This window comes from Phyllostomus discolor, chromosome 15, assembly GCF_004126475.2.
Source record: "Phyllostomus discolor isolate MPI-MPIP mPhyDis1 chromosome 15, mPhyDis1.pri.v3, whole genome shotgun sequence".
NCBI lineage: Eukaryota > Metazoa > Chordata > Mammalia > Chiroptera > Phyllostomidae > Phyllostomus > Phyllostomus discolor.
Window position 1 is genome coordinate 16,588,342 of NC_040917.2, and position 17,879 is coordinate 16,606,220.

The 17,879-nt window shown below is 45.2% G+C and overlaps 1 protein-coding gene across 2 annotated transcripts in view; it reads right to left on the reverse strand.

Moving 5' to 3' along the window:
- DISP1 (dispatched RND transporter family member 1) overlaps window positions 1-17,879 on the reverse strand; it is a 143,530-nt gene that overhangs the window by 80,627 nt on the left and 45,024 nt on the right. Inside the window, exons 2-3 of one of the 2 annotated variants that reach the window (XM_036016114.1) lie at window positions 14,920-14,983; window positions 14,068-14,133 (exon numbers count right to left, since the gene is read on the reverse strand). In XM_036016114.1, coding sequence (XP_035872007.1) covers window positions 14,068-14,116 — 49 coding nt within the window. In that variant the 5' untranslated portion in view covers window positions 14,117-14,133; window positions 14,920-14,983. Of the gene's footprint in view, window positions 1-14,053; window positions 14,134-14,919; window positions 14,984-17,879 lie in introns of those variants that run through there. The other variant, XM_036016115.1, reaches the window with a different exon arrangement.

Here is a 17,879-nt window from a genome sequence, read left to right on the forward strand (position 1 = left end):
ATGAGATTCCAGCAAACCAGATTTAAAACAGCCTGTATGACCAAATGCTGTTCTCATCGTGTTTATGCAAATAATCAGGCCAAAATGAAACTGGACTTAATGCAGTAAATACATTGGTTTTGATTTGACTCTGACAAAAATGAAGGTGATTTCAGGGAAAAAATTGTGTTCCAACAGAATCTACAATACACAGTTGTGGACATTAGACTGTAGTCCAGTTAACTGTCTTCGGAGTTTTGTTTTCCACCTACACACTGGATCCTGGATGCGTTATCACCAGAGATGTTCCTTGTTAGTTGGGGCAAACGGCACCCAAATCTGGGAGGCACCCAAAGCTGGGGGGCCTCCCAGTAACCTCGCCTGGGTACTCCCTTTATCAGACCATTTGTCGTGATTCTTGTTATTCTAGCTTTTGCCCTGATAATATTAACATTTATAACACAATTTCCACCAGGTTATAAGCCCTTGTGCTCTGGGGGCACCGCTCCTTATCAACTCCAGACACCACACCCCCTCCTGCCACCCCCAGGCCTCATGGTCCCTCGGACAGAGAGCAGGGATCCCTTCAGCAGGAAGCAGCCACAGAAGAGATGCTACGCCCCTTTCCCTTAAAGAGTTCAGAGCTAAGAATCCGTGAGAGGGGAATGAAATAGTAGGCAGTTGGTCAGACATGAGCAGAATAGGAACCATAAGCCAAGTGTGGAAGGTCACCAGGGCGGAAAGCCCCGAGTGCCTAGTGACAGGCAAAACTGGGAGGACAAGTATTGGAGGGTGGGATCCCATCCCCAGGGGGACCTTTTCCTCCCTTAGCAGATCCCTGGTCATGTGGTTCAGAGCCTCCCCTGACCTGTCTTCCCCTGCACGTCGCTAGTCACGTGGTAGACCCCCTGAGAGGAGGAGCAAGGGGGCTGGAGAACAGCCTCCTACCAGTCCCATGCAGGCCCTTGCACGACCACTCCCTTCAGCAGGAAGCCCGAGAAATAACATCGAGGCCTCAGCTGTGTTTCAGCTCCTGGCCCAGAGAAGCAACGAGGCCAGGTGAGGTGACACCATCGCTGACATCAAGACCAGCTGTAATGACAAATGACCCCCTGCCCTGGCTCTGACCCATCCGTAGAGACCATGGCCCTGAAAGCACACACCTGGAAAGCTGATGCATATTTCTATTGAGATCCTCCCCTAAGACCTCTTCTGAAATTCCCGCCTGTAAAACCCATAAGGCAAGGGACCCAGAGGGCACTCTCTCTCTCTCTCTCCCTTCAGCACACCCATGGATTCCCTCTGTCTCCTTCCCCCCCGCACATTTTCTCTGCTTTCTCCAGAGCTCCGGGAGCCCTCCTTTCGCCTCTGTAACTCGCTTCCTGAGTCCATGCAGCCACAACTCAGTTGTTTCTACCTCTGTGACTTGTCAAATAAACTTTTTTTTTCCTTTGGAAAAAAGTACATAACATCTCTGTTATCTTCTACCTTTTCCCTTCCAATTTTAGCTTTAAAAAGTCACATTACACCTAGAATCTCTAAACAGTGATCACAAAGACAGCTTAAATCACAGAGTTTCTTTGAAAACAGCTGGTGGAACTTTCATTTTTTCTCAGTGTCCTAAATGGAAAAACACAACTTAAGCACTTTGTTATCTTGAAACATGTGTTCCAAATCATTCCCATTATTGTATTGGTAGATATATTTAAATACACAACTTTACATTTTAATATTTACTTTTTACAATGAGTGCTTATTTATATATAGCAAAGTACCCCTCTAGCAAAGTGCTCATATTGATTCTTGCATTTCACACTTTGCATCTGGGTTCAACTTTCTTGTAGCTGAAGCACATCCTTTTGTAGTTCTTTCTGCAAAAATCTATGAACAATATACATCTTCAGTCTCTGCAGGCCCCAAAATGTCTTCTTTTCACTCTTACTCTTCATCGATTCCTTCAGATCTTATTCCACGGCCTTCTGGCGCGTGTTAAGAAGTGTGCTGTCAGTCTTAACTTTTCACTCTCTGGAGGAAACCTATTTTTGTCTCTAGTCGCTGTTAATACTTCCTATTTTTCTTTTAAATGACTATTCCACACCTTCCCCTGGCTCTTTAAACCTCTGACAAGTACTCCTCCACGCTCACGCTGGGCTGATGCCCTGGCTGTGCGCTCCACGGAGAAACACACAGGCAGTCAGAACCGAACTCCCCCTCTGGCCGCCACCACAGCTCCGCAGCCACCGGCAGCTGCACACGGATTTGTTCCTGCCGTCGGACCTGTTTCTAAAAACCAACGGTTCTCACTTCTGCTTCCCAGGCTCACCTCTTCACCTACGTCTTCGAGTCCACTCCCTCCCGCCTGCCGAGGAACACTGCCAAATAATTCACATCGTCTCGTAAAAATTTCCCCCTCAGCTGGATCATTCCCATCAGCTTACAGATAGGCTCTTATTTTCCTATTTTCAAAATAACAAACCGAACAAAAACGAATCTAAAACCTCTCCTGGCCCTACACCTCCCTTGAACGACCGCCCAGGTTTCCAGACAAAGCCCCTGACTTCAGCTCTCAGGCACCGCTCTGCTCGTGTAATATTAGTTGAGATCACAGTTTACAGTGAGACCACAGCTAACTTAATCGGGATCACACTGCAATCGGCTGAGGTCATACTGCACTGCTTCCACAGTGACTTATTTTATTTTTCCAGGTGAGTTTTTATTCTGCCTCAAAAGTATGCCCTGGGAGGAACCAAGATGTTTTTCGGTAGATAAATGGACGAATAAACTGTGGTACGTGCAGACCGCGTCACACTACTCAGCACTCACATGGAAGGAGACATCAGGCCGTGAAAAGACAGGGAGGCACTTGGACTGCATATTCCTGAGCGAAAGAAGCCAGTCTGAAAAGGCTACGTGCTGCACAGTTCCAACGACATGACATGTCGGGAAAGGCGAAAGTCTGAAGACAGTAAAACAAGCCGTGGTTACCGGGAGTCGCGGGGGTGGGGCAGGATGAGCAGGCGGAGCCCAGAGGACCTTGAGGGTGGGGGAAATGCTCCGTGGGAGGCTGCAGTGATGAAGGCACGTCATCTCACACTTGCCCGCACCCACGGAACGGATGGCACGGAGAGTGAGCCCTCATGAAGACGATGGGCTCTGGCGGGTGGCGATGGGCCGATGCAGGCTCACCATCCCTAACAAATGCCCCACTCTGGGGTGCTGGGGGGGGCTGTGCATGTGCAGAGTGACGGGGTATATAGGAAATCTCCGTACCCTCTCAATGTTGCTGGGAACTTAAAACTGCTCCAGAAAAATAAAGTTGCATTTTTTTAAAAAAGATGTTCTGGGTAGCCCTGGCTGGCGTAGCTCAGTGGATTGAGCTCGGGCTGCGAACCAAAGCATTGCAGGTTCGATTCCCAGTCAGGGCACATGCCTGGGTTGCAGGCCATGACCCCCAGCAACCGCACATCGATGTTTCTCTCTCTCTCTCCCTCCCTTCCCTCTCTAAAAATAAATAAATAAATAAATAAGATGTTCTGGGTTATGCTGGTTGTTGCTGCTTTAATGTAAAGCATAACTAACTACAGCCAAGTGCCAGCCTCTCAGACGATCCAGCTATATATTATCCAGTTGGCAGATCTGCTGAGGAACACTACTGCCGTACTCTGATGAATTTATCCCTCGACAGCGTCTCCAGCAGAAGGAGGGAACAGAAGCGCTGAGAATCAACAGAGTGAGCGTGCAGGGACGCCAAAGTGTGCACAGCACTCACCAACCGCATTTTCTTTTTTATGGATCTCATCTGCTGACACGGACAATCCAAACTAAGCGGACCGTGCGCTGGTGTATGTGGGACGTAACTAACGCTTCACACGTGTCGCCTCATTCAGCGCTCATTCGGACACCAAGAGGCAAGTGGTGGGGTCACTGCCATTTCATCAGCGAGGCAGCGGAGGCTGGCGGAGTCACACCGCGAGGAAACCGCCAGACGGACACGCAAGGAGTCCCAGTGCGGAGCTCCGGACTCTTCGCCACTGCGCACCCAGTCTCGATACTGAGGATTAATGCGCATGAAAAAAAGTTACACGTAAGCCTGTTGGGATTTTAAGAACTAAACTACCTGAATGTTACTTGCTCTAATTAATCTTACTAATTTGCCTAATTATACATCACATAACATTATACCTTTTATTAAACTTAATAGTAAAGTCATTTGAACTCAAAGTCAGAAACCTTTAGGGGGATGTTAAAAACAGACAATTGCTTTTGTTTTTTGTAAAACTGGATTAAGGCAACAGACAGCTCTATGTAGTACTACTTAACATTATATTTCCTCTTGCACTGGTTAAATTATCTTATTCCTTTAAACCAAATAATGTAGCCCTGGCTGGCGTAGCTCAGTGGATTGAGCATGGGCTGTGATCCAGGCATCGCAGGTTCGAGTCCCAGTCAGGGCACATGTCTAGGTTGCAGGCTATGAACCCCAGCAACCGCACATTGATGTTTCTCTCTCCCTCTCTCTCTCTCTCCTTCCCTTCCCTCTCTAAAAATAAATAAATAACATCTTTAAAAAAAATCAAATAATGTAACATAAAATAAGAGCCTCACCTTTTGAGATGGGGACATATAATTACAATAAAGATTTCATTCTGCATACTGGAGCCCATAGGATACAGTGCACATATTATTTCATTCCTCGTAATCATTTCACTGCCTTGGAAGCCACAGGTGATAACTCATCCCCTAAGACAGGTTCCAACTTTCTCAGGCAGACACTGCAGGCAAAGAACGTTTAAAACTGTTGCAAACATCCTCTTAGCGTTAGAATCTCAGACTCAATTTTCTTGACTCGCCCGCTAAAACCAACAAGTCGAAAATTTCAGGAGACAGCACACCCACGTGGGAAGACCGTATTAGACACAATTTCTGTGAACTTTGGTGTTCTCAAGGCCTTGCTGTAGACATTGACTGGAAAAGGTAAAGGACCATATTCATATAAAGTGTTATTTCAAAGGGAAGCTTCTTAAAAAGGAGTCTACAATTTATTTTCTAAAAAGATATTTAAGTCTTTTCTCCAGAAACATTACAGATCAGATATCACAAAAGTTAAACTAACTCCGTGTCAGTTGTGTGCTTAGATAAACTAGATCAGGGTCCAAACACGTAACTTTATCATTTAATTCAACTTAATTAAAAAGCTGAGCTCAGACCCACAGCAGATGTAAGGGAATGAAAGTAACGTAATGTAACCAAACCCCTAATGCACCAAGACACATTACCTATTAAAAATAGAAATAATACCACCACCACTGAAAATACTTTAAACAATTACACATTTCCTTCATTGAAATAATTATTCTTGTTCTTATTAAACTGAAAATTCAGTAAGAGGGCTTCAAGAGGTACGAATTATGTGAGAATTTCCCATTTGTTTCTCCACAGAATCGCGTCTACGCTCTAAACAACACTCTACGCCCCATGAAAACGAAGTCGATACCTCAATAATCGTGCTCCCTTCCCCAACAGCCTGCTTGCTGTATGACCTCAGTCTTTAGAAAAACAATTCTCCTGACCCCCTCTGAACAAGACATTCTGATACCGGCTTCAACTTTTATAATGCATCAGCTCGTGCAGACTTTTCCCACTCAAAACAATGTTTATGTCCCTGCAGTTAACTTTCTTGCATATACGGTAAGCTGTAATTCCTGAGAAAGGGCCCAGAACTTCAGAAATCAGAGGATTTAACCAGAAAGCTTATGTTTCTTCTCAAAGAACACGGCCAGTGAGGGTCAGGTGGCAGTAATCCACCTGCAGCACCTCGAAACACAGAGCAGATGCCCAGAGTGACAGCAGAGCCTCACCGCTGACTTGGAAGATTTAAGACTGATGCAGAAGAAGACATAGTCTTATGACTCCAATTACACGTGGAGTGTTTTTTGGAAGAAAGGCCAAAATGAACACACTCCAGTTTTGAAGCCATGTGTAGGTGAAATAAGGCACCAAGTGCTTCAGCCTCTGAAAGTACAGAAAAGTAAATATCATAAAGCTGGTGCGTATTTTAAAAATATAAATCACTCGAATGAAAAGTGAAAGCTGTGGATGTTAAACAATGTTTCCCGGAGGGAATGGGCCTGCCTCATTATTTCGGGATTTAACCGGACTATTAAGTGCAAAATTAAATCATTCATGACAGGTTCGCTGAATTGCCTCCTATAAAGCTTAATAAAGCATCTTGGAAATACAGGACAACGCCCCATAAATTAACTGGGAAATGTTTTTTTTTAAAATATACAAAACTAGATGCTAACAGGAATTTAATTATGTTTTTAAAAATTTCATCATGTCCTTATTTTTCAACTTCATTTAAGTATAATTTACACACAGTAAAATGTACACATTTTCAACATACAGTTCGATGAACGTTGACAAATGGGTGGATACATTATGTATTAAATAATACCTAATGTTTGTGCTTTTAAATAATGAGTGACAATAATTATATACACAGTGAATAACTTTTTCATAACAAGGTCATACTAAAAGTTTCAGAGGCTTTCTGTAACACAAGTTGTTTAATAATAAAGGCATGGCTTGCTATTTATTATCAACCAAGATACTGTGACAAAAATTATACATTACGATTTCAGTAACATATAAAAATATGATATGTACCTGATACAGACATCTTATAACAGAAAACATGAAATGAACATTAACATAAATGTACAGTAAAAATCATTTGGCAACTGAAAGATTGATACCACCAATATTTGCTGTCTGAAAGTACCATTTTTTTAAAGATTTTATTTATTTATTTTTTAGAGAGGGAAGGGAGAGAGAGAGAGAGAGAGAGAGAGAGAGAGAAACATCAATGTGTGGTTGCTGGGGGTCATGGCCTGCAACCCAGGCACGTGCCCTGACTGGGAATCGAACCTACGACACTTTGGTTCGCAGCCGACGCTCAATCCACTGAGCTACGCCAGCCAGGGCTTAAAAGTACCCATTTTTAAACGAAATGTTAAGACATACAAAATAGTAAGAGTCCTCACCTTCGGCTGATGACAAGCACTCCAGGATAGAAACAATGTGCTTAGTACAGACGGTCTGATCTGCGGGTTGGACATTTGGGTATACTTTGCTTCACTTGCGCTCATTTCCTCTTTGACCAAGACAATTACTTGCTCACCCGATTTTGGTGTGGCTATTAAAGTCAATGTTACTTTGTTACTTCAGACTCCATAGATCAGTCTCTGATTTCACGTGGGAGCACCCCACAAACACACTCACACCTCCTCCTTGCACTTCTCCCACCAAAGTGTGCACACATAATTGTGGTCTGCAGCAAACAGCACACACGTGAAACCGTGCGTGACCTTCAGTGGGCAGTATCTGAGTAATGTAACGTGGATCCCCTAGCGAGGTCAGGCACATGACACAGAATCCACGTCCAAATCCCCAATTGAAGAATTTATTTTGCTGTCAGAACTTGTTATTTCTTGAAACAGCACTTACTGGAATCCTACAAAGTATCCTGTGTGAATAACCTTATTAATCCTTTCTTTTTTGCACGAGTGAATCACTCGTAGCAGCAGACAGGGCTAAGGAATGCACGCTCACAGGGCAGCAGCCACCAGCACGACTGGCTGTGAACCCTTCTCCCTGACACGCTCACATCGAGGTTTCCAGAAATATCCATTGTAACCTGTGACTCCGGGCAGCATTCCCTGCCCAGGACTCGGGCTGGATGTCAGTGGGCTCCTACGTTGCTAAACTTGAATTCACTGTCCCTGTTTTCCTGCTTTTGCCACCGTTTGGGATCTGGAGAAAGGACGCACATCCCACACGGGAACACTTCTCACGGGCATCTTTATCTCCCTGCCCCCCCCCCCCCCCCCCCCCCCCCCCCGCCGTGAACTCTTCTGCCAGCAAAAGAACTCACACGGCACAGCTCTCGGCTACGGCTGATCCCCAGGTGATTTCAGGCAAGAGACACAACTTTCCATCACATTCTTCCTTCAGGTTTCTGCTCTGAAACAGCGCAATGGAAAAGGCTGGGAGAAAGTTTCCCTCAAGACTGTCAAAGACGAAAGTTGTCTTCCTTGGAATGTTGCATATTGCTGAGGTAGTAGGAGCTATGTTAAGACATTTTTAAGCCCTGGCTGGCGTAGCTCAGTGGATTGAGTGCGGGCTGCGAACCGAAGTATTGCAGGTTCGATTCCCAGTCAGGGCACAAGCCTGGGTTGCAGGCCACGGCCCCCAGCAACCACACATTGATATTTCTCTCTCTCTCTCTTTTTCTCCCTCCCTTCTCTCTCTAATAAATAAATAAATAAAATCTTTAAAAAAAAGACATTTTTAAAAACTATTTGCACCCATGAACCTATGTCTTCAATGTGATGGGCATTTTCCTTTTTCTATGTTTCTCGTAGCCTTGGCCCCAAAGCATCTGCACTGCACATAGTTACAATGTACGGCTACGGCTGGGAGAGAAACAGTCACATGGGGAGAATGACAAACCGAGGAAAAGTTTACCTTTGGAAGCAAAACAGTATCACCAATGCGACAGCATCCCAAGGGCCACTGTCCGCTCCTTGAAGCAGAAAATCCCTGAAGGAGCTCCGCAGGGACTGCAGAGCAGCCCTTATTTGGGGAAAACAGATCCCCTCTCACGGTCAATCAGTTCGCCAGACGAGACATAAGACGTGCAAGGTAACTGGACACCAGCAAAACCCTGGCGCTCAAGGGCTTAAATATCAATTTATTTAATACCAGCTTACTCAGATTTTAAGGGTATTTTCTTCCCTCGTTCTTAACTTAAAAATGCTTGACTTCAGAAAAGATTCCAACACACTTTCCCAAAATATATCCTAATCAGAAATACAAAACCTACACTAAAGCACAAAATGTATTTTTTTAAAAATTAGATTCTCAGAAAAAAGTATCTTAATTGTTGCAAGTTAGAAACAACTAAATATGCTAAGCAATCTCTTAGAAAGTCTTTCAAGTAGGAAACAAGACACAGCTAACTGGACATTATCAGCTCCTCAATATAAGGTTGTCAGAAAAATGATTTAAAAAGGAAGCGTGAAGTTTTCCTGGTTCTGACAGAAGTTAGCCCTGTTGATGTTTAGGGAGATGCGGGTGCTCGCTCCCAGTCTGAGGGAGAAATCAAGGGGGATTCCAGCACTTTCTGCTGTGCCTGTCATCCCCACTGCGCAGTAGATTTCATTCTGTCATCAGAACACATTCTGGTAAAAACACTGACAGCTCAGATTTAAAGACAACTCTCTCTTTATGTTGGACATTGGAATTTCTATCATTTTCATACTGCCCCACCCGCAGCATGGCCTAGCTCCAGAGCAAAGATTTACCAAAAGCAGAACTTTAACTCTTTTCAGTCAGTGAAAATACCACTGAGCCCTGGCTGGTGTGGCTCAGTGGATTGAGCACCGGCCTGTGAACCAAAGGTTCCTGGGTTCAATTCCCTGTCAGGACACATGCCTGGGTTACAGGCCAGGTCCCCAGTAGGAGGTGCAAGAGAGGCAACCGCACACTGATGTTTCTCTTCTCTTTCTCCTTCCATTCCCCTCTTTCTAAAAATAAATTTAAAAACTTTTTAAAAATACCACTGAAAAGTTTACTTTTAGAAATTCTTTACTTCCTGGGATTGGCTTGTCCAGCACACACAATAGTCTGAAGGTCTTTTCTATTTGTTCAGTATACACTCTGCATGTGTATATACGTATGTGTGCGTGTATAAATATAAATTTGCTCCCTCTCATTCAGGGCCAGGGAGTAGCCAGCCTCTATCTCACTTGGGATGCTTCTTATGAGTGACCAGTACGTCTAAAAATCAAAAGTTCCCAGAGGGCCACAGTCCCCACTGCACGCCAGCACTTGGAAGTGCGTGGCGGGAGCCCTCGCAGGGCCTCGCCGGAACTGCTGTGAGACTCTGTGAAGCTACCGCCTCCTAGACGTGGTCTTCAGTGGAGCGACTGGTATGAAATGCCAACCTGCTCCTAACATCCCGGTAGAGCTACTCTGCAAATCCACCCCAAGTGGTGAACTTCTTAAAGTTCCACGGTCATTGCTTCGGGATTGGTAGCCAAGGACCCACGAGTCCCTGATCTGCAGCCACGATTAAGGACCCAGATTAGCGACTGACACAACCACGTGAGGACAGGGCGGCCGAGCCAGCGCTCTGCTGTTACGACCTCTAACCCCACTCCAACCTGCTCCGGGGGACAGCCTCTCTCTTTCCACTCTTAAACATACTGTTATCTTGAACACATAAACACTAAAAACAAAACTAATGTGATATTTATAAAGAATAAAGCAAAGAAAACCATCAACGAGATGAAAAGGCAACTCCTGTATGTAAATCCTGTATCTGACCAGGGGCTAATATCCAAAGCATACAAAGAAATCATGCGACTCAAAAGCAAGCACACAAAAAAAATCTGGTTAAAAATGGGCAGAGCATCTCATTTTTCCGAAGAAGACACGCAGACGGCCAACAGGCACATGAAGAGATGCTCCCCACCACTCTTCACCGGGGGAATGCAAATCAAAGCCACAATGAGACACCACCTCACACCTGTCGGAATGGCCTTCACCAACGACACTAGAAATAACAAGTGTTGCCAGGGATGGGGAGAAAGGGGAAGCCTTGGGACTGCTAGTGGGGACGTAAACCGTGCGGCCACTGTGGAAAATACTAGGGAGCTTCCTCAAAAAACTGATCCCTGAACTAGCATACGACCCAGAAATGGCACTTCTGGGTGTGTATGCAAAGAAAACGAGAATGCTAACTGCAAAAGACGCATGGACCCCCGTGTCAGCTGCAGCACTGTTCACAATGGTCAGTTATGGAAACAACCTAGATGTCCATCCAGGGTTGGATGGACAAAGGAAGTGTGGGAGGCATGTGTACACACACACACACACACACACACGCACACTCATACAACGGAACGCTATTCGGCCATAAAAAAGAATGGGATCCTATCATCTGGGACCTCGCGGATGGACCCTGGAGGCATGACACTAAGCGAAGTAAGTCAGACAGAGAAAGACAAATACCATGCTATCTCTCTAGTATGCGAATCTAAAAAGCCAAATAAATAAGCCAAGCTAATAGATACAGAGAACAGATTTGTGGTTGCCAGAGGCCGGGGGTGTGATGTGAGAGATTTTTTTGGCTTAGTTTAAAAAAAAAATGGAATCAACAAGTAAAACAAGGTTAAACTTTAAAACAATGATATTTATAAATAATGACCCAGTTCAGGAACCTGGTACGCGTGAAACCAACAATGAATTTAATGGAAATCCATGAATCTAAGAGTAATGGGACGAGAGGACACCCTGGTGGGTTTTTTTAGTGTCAATGGCCCGAGACACGCCCAGACGCTCTGGCAGTGACCAGAATCACGGCCAACCCAGAGGGCGACGAGCAGCCAGGAAAACACGGGCTCGGAGTTCAGGTATACAAGCAAATATTTCAGAAATGCGCCTGCCTCAACAAGCAACACTTTAAGGGGGACGGGGCTAACACACACCAGCCTTCTGCTTCCAGATCCCCACTGACCTGACATCGTGGAGGAAATCTGATAGCCTGCTGTCCCTGAAACCGATGCCTCAGCCTCTGGACTCTCCGCTCCCCACTCCAAATCCTCTATAGCTGGCTTTTAAAAAAATCTCTCCAGCACACACTTTGTGTTTTGGACAGTTGTGCATTTAGCAGTGAGCTGGCCCTTCCCAGAAATGTCTGCATTAAACACGCCCAAAGAATTCAGAGAGCTGCATTCCATCGACCTGCAAACTCCCAGAAGGAACCGTTTTTGAACAGCTAATCCTCTGCCTTTAGGTAAACCAGATTAATGCCAACTGATCTCTCTGGAAACTCTCTCTGCAGACGTAACGTTTCAGATCACTGGGAGCTATTTTCAAGTCCCTTTTGGCAAAGGACTTTTCTTCCTAGGCTTCCTAGGTCAGATGAGTGGCCCCAGGTAAGCGGAGGCTGCCTCGAGTCACTGCTTCAAAGGCAAGGCAGCTAAGACGCTCTCTCAAAGCAGTTCTGACTTCAAAGTCCACGCCAGCTCCCCGTTACCGCTGGAAGTGACAGGGTTAGTCTCTGCCAGGGAGGAACTTCAAAGGGCTGGCCCCCGGCCAGCCACCACAGTACTCAGCTATCTCCTGTGCTCAGCTAATCCCCCCAAAAGGAAGAAACACAGGTATTATCCACCAGAGCAATCGAAACTCTGTACGGTCTCTGGAGCTTTGTCCGCAAATAAGTCTGGGTGCTCCGTTGGCTTCTCCAATGTCATTTTAACGTGCAGAGCAGGCCGCTCAGTAAACAGTTTTGAGTGCGTGCATACCTGAGTCTAACAGCGGACGGTCGGGCGTGTCACCTAATACACCTCGGATCGCAGCTCCGCCTCCGGTCACCTTGGCCCCCTGGGCACCCCCAATTCAGGTCCCCCACAGCCTTGCTCTTTGTCCTCCGCGTCAGAAAAAACGCAGCGCAGGGACAGAAAAGGGATCTGGGAATCAGGCCCCCGATCTGAGTTGGAGGGGTAACCCTGAAAGGCCTTTCTCCCCAGAGCTGTTCACATCGGCCCTCAGTGACTTTTCAGAAAAAAAGCCGTCTTTTCCGTGCCGAACACCAGTGGACTCGCAGCTTTTTGGTCCCGCCCTCCGGGCCAAAGCTGTCCTCGCCCCCATTCTGGAGTGTAAATTACAGAAGTGTCTTTCTACACCAAGACGCCAGGTACATGCAAACACACACAAAGCAGAAATCATAAAACACATGAAATAAATAATGCATGAAAGTAACCATTCTACTGATGTATTAATGGCCCCAAAATTGCTTCACTAAAACTATTAACTACTAATGTACTAATAGAGTGAGAACAGTGTTATTAGACATGTTTTCCTCCAGATGTTGATCCAACCCTTTGGGACAAAGGGACCTGCAAGCCCGGGTCTCCGTGCAGGTCACCGAGGCACCTGGTGCTGGGGAGAAACTCTCACAAATGACACGCAGATCGCAAACGAGACGAGTCATCTTTAACTGCATTCTCACGACACCTGTTTCTTGATTCCGCCCATTAGTTGTTCGAGGTCTGTCTTCCCCTACTGAGTATCCATTTAAAATGTCCAAACGCTACGAAGGGGTGACGTCAGCAGCGAATAACTCAAAGCACCAGATGCACAGGCAGTGAACTGAGTCACCGATAACAGGCTCATCTCTAAGAAGCCGAAACACTGGGATTTGAGGCCAGAAAGTACGATTTCAAAGCCAGTCCGATAAACCCTTGTCACTCACGTGAGACCCACAGCCAGCCGCACCTGCTGGGAGCTCATTAGAAATGCAGGTTCTCGGGCCCCGCTCCGGCCCCACTGACTCAGAATCTGCTTTTGAACGAGACCCCTCCCGGCACTGCTGGCGTGCACACACACCAGAAGTGAGAGACGCTGTTCTGAACACGCACAGAGGCAGCACCGCCACTCAAACGTCTAGTACCGAAGCGCGCGGAGCGCCTGTCTGCGGCAGCGGGCGCCTTGGGGCTGGCGAATCCAGCCTCAGGTGGTCTCATGCCCGTTCATTTTCAAAAGCCTGAAAGGACTCATGCCTGAGAGAACCAGAGACGTGGTGCTATCTGGTCCTCTCCACGTACTTTTACCATGAAAGTTCACTGAGAGATGCTTACATAGTCTGCATCAGTGAGGCTTTCTAGGGAAAGGCTTCCGCAAAAACCGTGAGCCATTCTCATCTTACCCTCTTACGTTGCAGATCGATGTAACAAGTGGTCGCTGTGTTTTCTGCAAGACCACTGCGAGCCCCCTGAAATGAGAACTCCTCACACACACGAGGGAGGAAGGGGCCCAGTGCCTCCGCACCTCGCAGCCGCACGGGGACCAGTGGCCTCGTGGGTGTCTGGGGGAATGGAAACAGCCATCGCCCGGGCCCCTTCGGGCTGGCACGGAGGTGAACTCTGTGTGTGCACCTGCCCATCCTCACAACAACAGCCCCTGGAGGCAGAAGTCGGGGGGTGCGAGAGGGAAAGGGACTTACCCAACGCCACGTACCTGAGACGGAGAAACCGGATTTAAATTCGGGTCCGACTCCGAAGCCCATGAGCTAGGCCAGCGGTTCTGAAAAGCAGGTGAACGTCAGAGTCATCGGGAGAACTTTCAAAAAAAAGGATTCCCCCTTCTCCCAGGGTCCCTTTTTGCACTGTTCTGACCCTTAGCATCTCGAGTCACACATTCACAACAAACAAACAAAACCCCGCCCTGAACAAAAACAGGACTGAATTATAAATAACATAAGCGTGTGGAAGGGGTTGGGGAAGGATAGCACTAACCCAATAAACGTGGGAAGGCAGTGCTTTGGCCGAACACCATGAGGCTAAAGGGAAAACCGCACACAAATGTCAAATCTGCGCTGGTACATCTGCTAGTCGCGGGGGCACAGGCTAGCAATCCTGAGACTACCTTACGTCGCCTTTTCTCAGTCTTGGCACCGGGGGCACCTGGGACCGTGGACCTCTTCCTTGTGGGAGCCAATGTCCTGGGTATGGCAGGACACCCAGGACACCTCCAGCCTCTACTCACTAGTTGCCATGAACCCCCCTCCCACCTGAGCTGTGAGAACAAGAATGTCTCCAGACATTGCAAGAAAAATGTCCCCTGGGAGACCAAACGGCCTCCAGTTCAAACCATTGCGTTTTATGTCTGCAAGGTGTGCACAAACAGGGAGATACATTCTAACGACAGCCAGGCTCTTTCTCTCGGGCTGGAGAAACAAAGTTACAGATAAGAGATGGAGAAACTTGAGAATCCTACACCTATCTTAAAAACTCGATGGCGAAATCCAAATCTCCTTTAGTGCATTAGAGCAGGCATCTATAATGAAGGTTTTCCGATGCTATTTCCTACCTAAAATATTCTGCCCCTCAAAGAGGTGAGGAGATGATCCGGCCATTTCCATTCTTTTGTGCTCCTGGGAAAAGAACATAAAAAAGCCAAAATAGTTAAAATAATTTCTAATATATTTTATAGTTTAGTGTTTTTTAAGAGAGGTGATGACAAACCCATACAACTGTATAGATGACCTTAATTGGGAATAATGTAAAAAATTTAAAGCCCTGGCTGGCATAGCTCAGTGGATTGAGCGCAGGCTGCGAACCGAAGTGTCACAGGTTCGATTCCCAGTCAGGGTACATGCCTGGGTTGCAGGCCACGGGCCCCCAGCAACCGCTCATTGATGTTTCTCTCTCTCTATCTCTATCTCCCTCCTTTCCCTCTCTAAAAATAAAATAGTAAATAAAATCTTTTAAAAAAATGTAAATGGAAGGCCCTCCGTGGATGTAAGGCCCGAGCTAAAAGACCCACCACCCCATACCATTATAAGCCTAAAATGCTCTTATTTTCCATCTTCACTTTACCCACTCCCCAAATTAGTAAACTGCGGTAATGATTTCCTTTCACCTGACAATCACCTAATTCTTACTTAGAGCCATAATAATAGTAGGTATAAGACATGGTCGGAATTCTTCATAGTCAACTTGAATAGTTTCATTTGAAAAGCTACCATGCAAATTTAGTTGCCTGTAAGTTACATCTCTCCAAATGTAGGGAAGACCCAGGAGAAGATGAGCTCCCTCTACTTTTCCTAACGGGTGCTCCTTCACGTATAATTGAGGTTGTTCTTTTGTAGCCTGAACCAACTAATCCTTAAAATTATCGTGAGCTTTTCGATCAGATGGTCACGGTTTCCACATGCTTTGCAGCTCCCCAGAGACAAGGCATTCCCTTGTTAAAATGTAACACTTGGTTACCATCTCACCGTCTTTTAAAGATACTCATTTGGTGCTACTTTAACGAAAAAAATAAAAGCTTGCTAGAAGAGCTCAAAGGCCTTCACTAAGAAAAAGGCTAGTTATTTTGTTTCCTCAATCCCAAACACACTCAACTTCTTACTGGCATTTTTCTTGGGTTTTTACATTGACTCGTTTTCATATTTTATGTGAAACACTGCTTTGTCCCTGCTCTGTGAAACCTGTGATTAAGAAACTCCCAGTAAATATTTACATTCAAAAATATTTTTCTTTTATTAGTACCTGTGATTTAAAGCAAACAAACAGCCATGCAGGGCCTGAGGTGCCTCTAATGTTGGAAAAATACAAGGACATTTACTCTTCTTTGTCGTTACTGAAGGTTCTGAGCCTCAGAATTTATGAAAATTCACAAAATGCACAGAATTGATTTCATTCCCTTTTAAAAAGAAAACTGTAATTACATTAAGCAGTTCATTTCTTGGCCAAGGAAGGTTTGAGTCTTAATGCAATCAAAGGCAGGGTGAGAATTTATTAGCCTTGGTTTCACATGGAAACAGCATCCATCTTTCCCTGGTGATTGTACTAGTTCAGTCAATTTATTGCCAACTACAGAAGACTTCTGAAATAAAATCAGATGAAGAATGCATAGCATAATGTGCATGAAGAATGTGAGCATTTGATAAGTTTGATCTCCAGGAAAGCACAGCTAAAAATTATCTTCAAGATGTTCCTTTCTGTATCAATGTTAATCACTGAACAAATTAAAAGTGTTAGAAACTACCAGGGTTGAGCCAGTCAGTAGTAGCCAGACGATCCATATTTTTCTTCTATGAAAAATTCTATGACTTCACTGTTCCGAGCTCCTTAAAAAACAACCCTGAATACACAAAGCTACAGATTCATTTGAATTTCTGTTTATTAGATCTCTTTCATAACAAAAGTGATAGATGCTTCCTGTAACAAATTAGACAACAGAGTGATAAACAAAGAGTTAATAATTCTTCTAAATCCGACTCCATGAGAAAATTAAGTGAGCACCTACTTAGTCCTCCACGCTCACTCCACTGCACGTACACGCAGCATATAGAAACATATAAACATGCACACACACGAAGGATGACTACGCATCGTGTGGTTATGTTCCTGAGACGTTCTCCTCAAGGAAGATGCCCGGTTATAAAACTGAACAGGGGGCCCTGAAGGAAAATCCAAACAAAACAAAAATATCACCTTGGCTAAAAGTACAGAGACATTTTTGGAAATTTGGCAGTATACCTACCTACCTGCCTCTACCGGCTAATTGTGTGTGTGTGTGTGTGAGAGAGAGAGAGAGAGAGAGAGAGAACTCAGCAATGCCAGGCTGATGCTGGAGCAATAAAACCAACTGGACAGCAGGGAACCTGACGGGACACCACTGCCACTCCCAAAGTATGTTTTAAGCGACAATTTGGAGGACTTTAGCTCTATACATCTATATGTAAATGACATGAGGCCATAGAACTTTGCTCTCAAAAATGTAGTCTCAGAAAAGAAGACGACTTTATGTAAAGTGGCACTTAGTTTTTTTTTTTTCTTTAAACAGGAAAGGCTTTCAAGACTGAAGGGCTTCCAATGTCTTGAGTTTTCCATTCGTTTTAAAAGATGCGGACTCCTGGCACCCCCTTATCAGCACGGGGCAAAACTTACACTCAGTGTTTCCATAGGGGGTTGAAGAAGCCACATTGAAGGAAAACGTCTTTAAAACAAAAATGAATTCCAAGCTCATTTTGTGGAAAGTCTTGCTGAACTTAAAGCTTTGTGTTATGTGTAGTAAAAGGCCTTGTTTCTTTGATTTCTGCATTAGAAGTTACAATGCATATACCATATTTATCATTCTCCAGGTAAATCAAAAAAGCAAAAATATAGTAGTTTTAAGTGAGTTTCTGGGGATAAACTGAGAGTTTATGAGCAAGAAGCTGTGAGTTTTAATTACATCAGAGAGAAAAAAAATAGATCCCATTTCCTGAGGTTTAAGAAAAAAAATCCACTTCAAGAAGTAACATCCCTAATTGGCTGCCC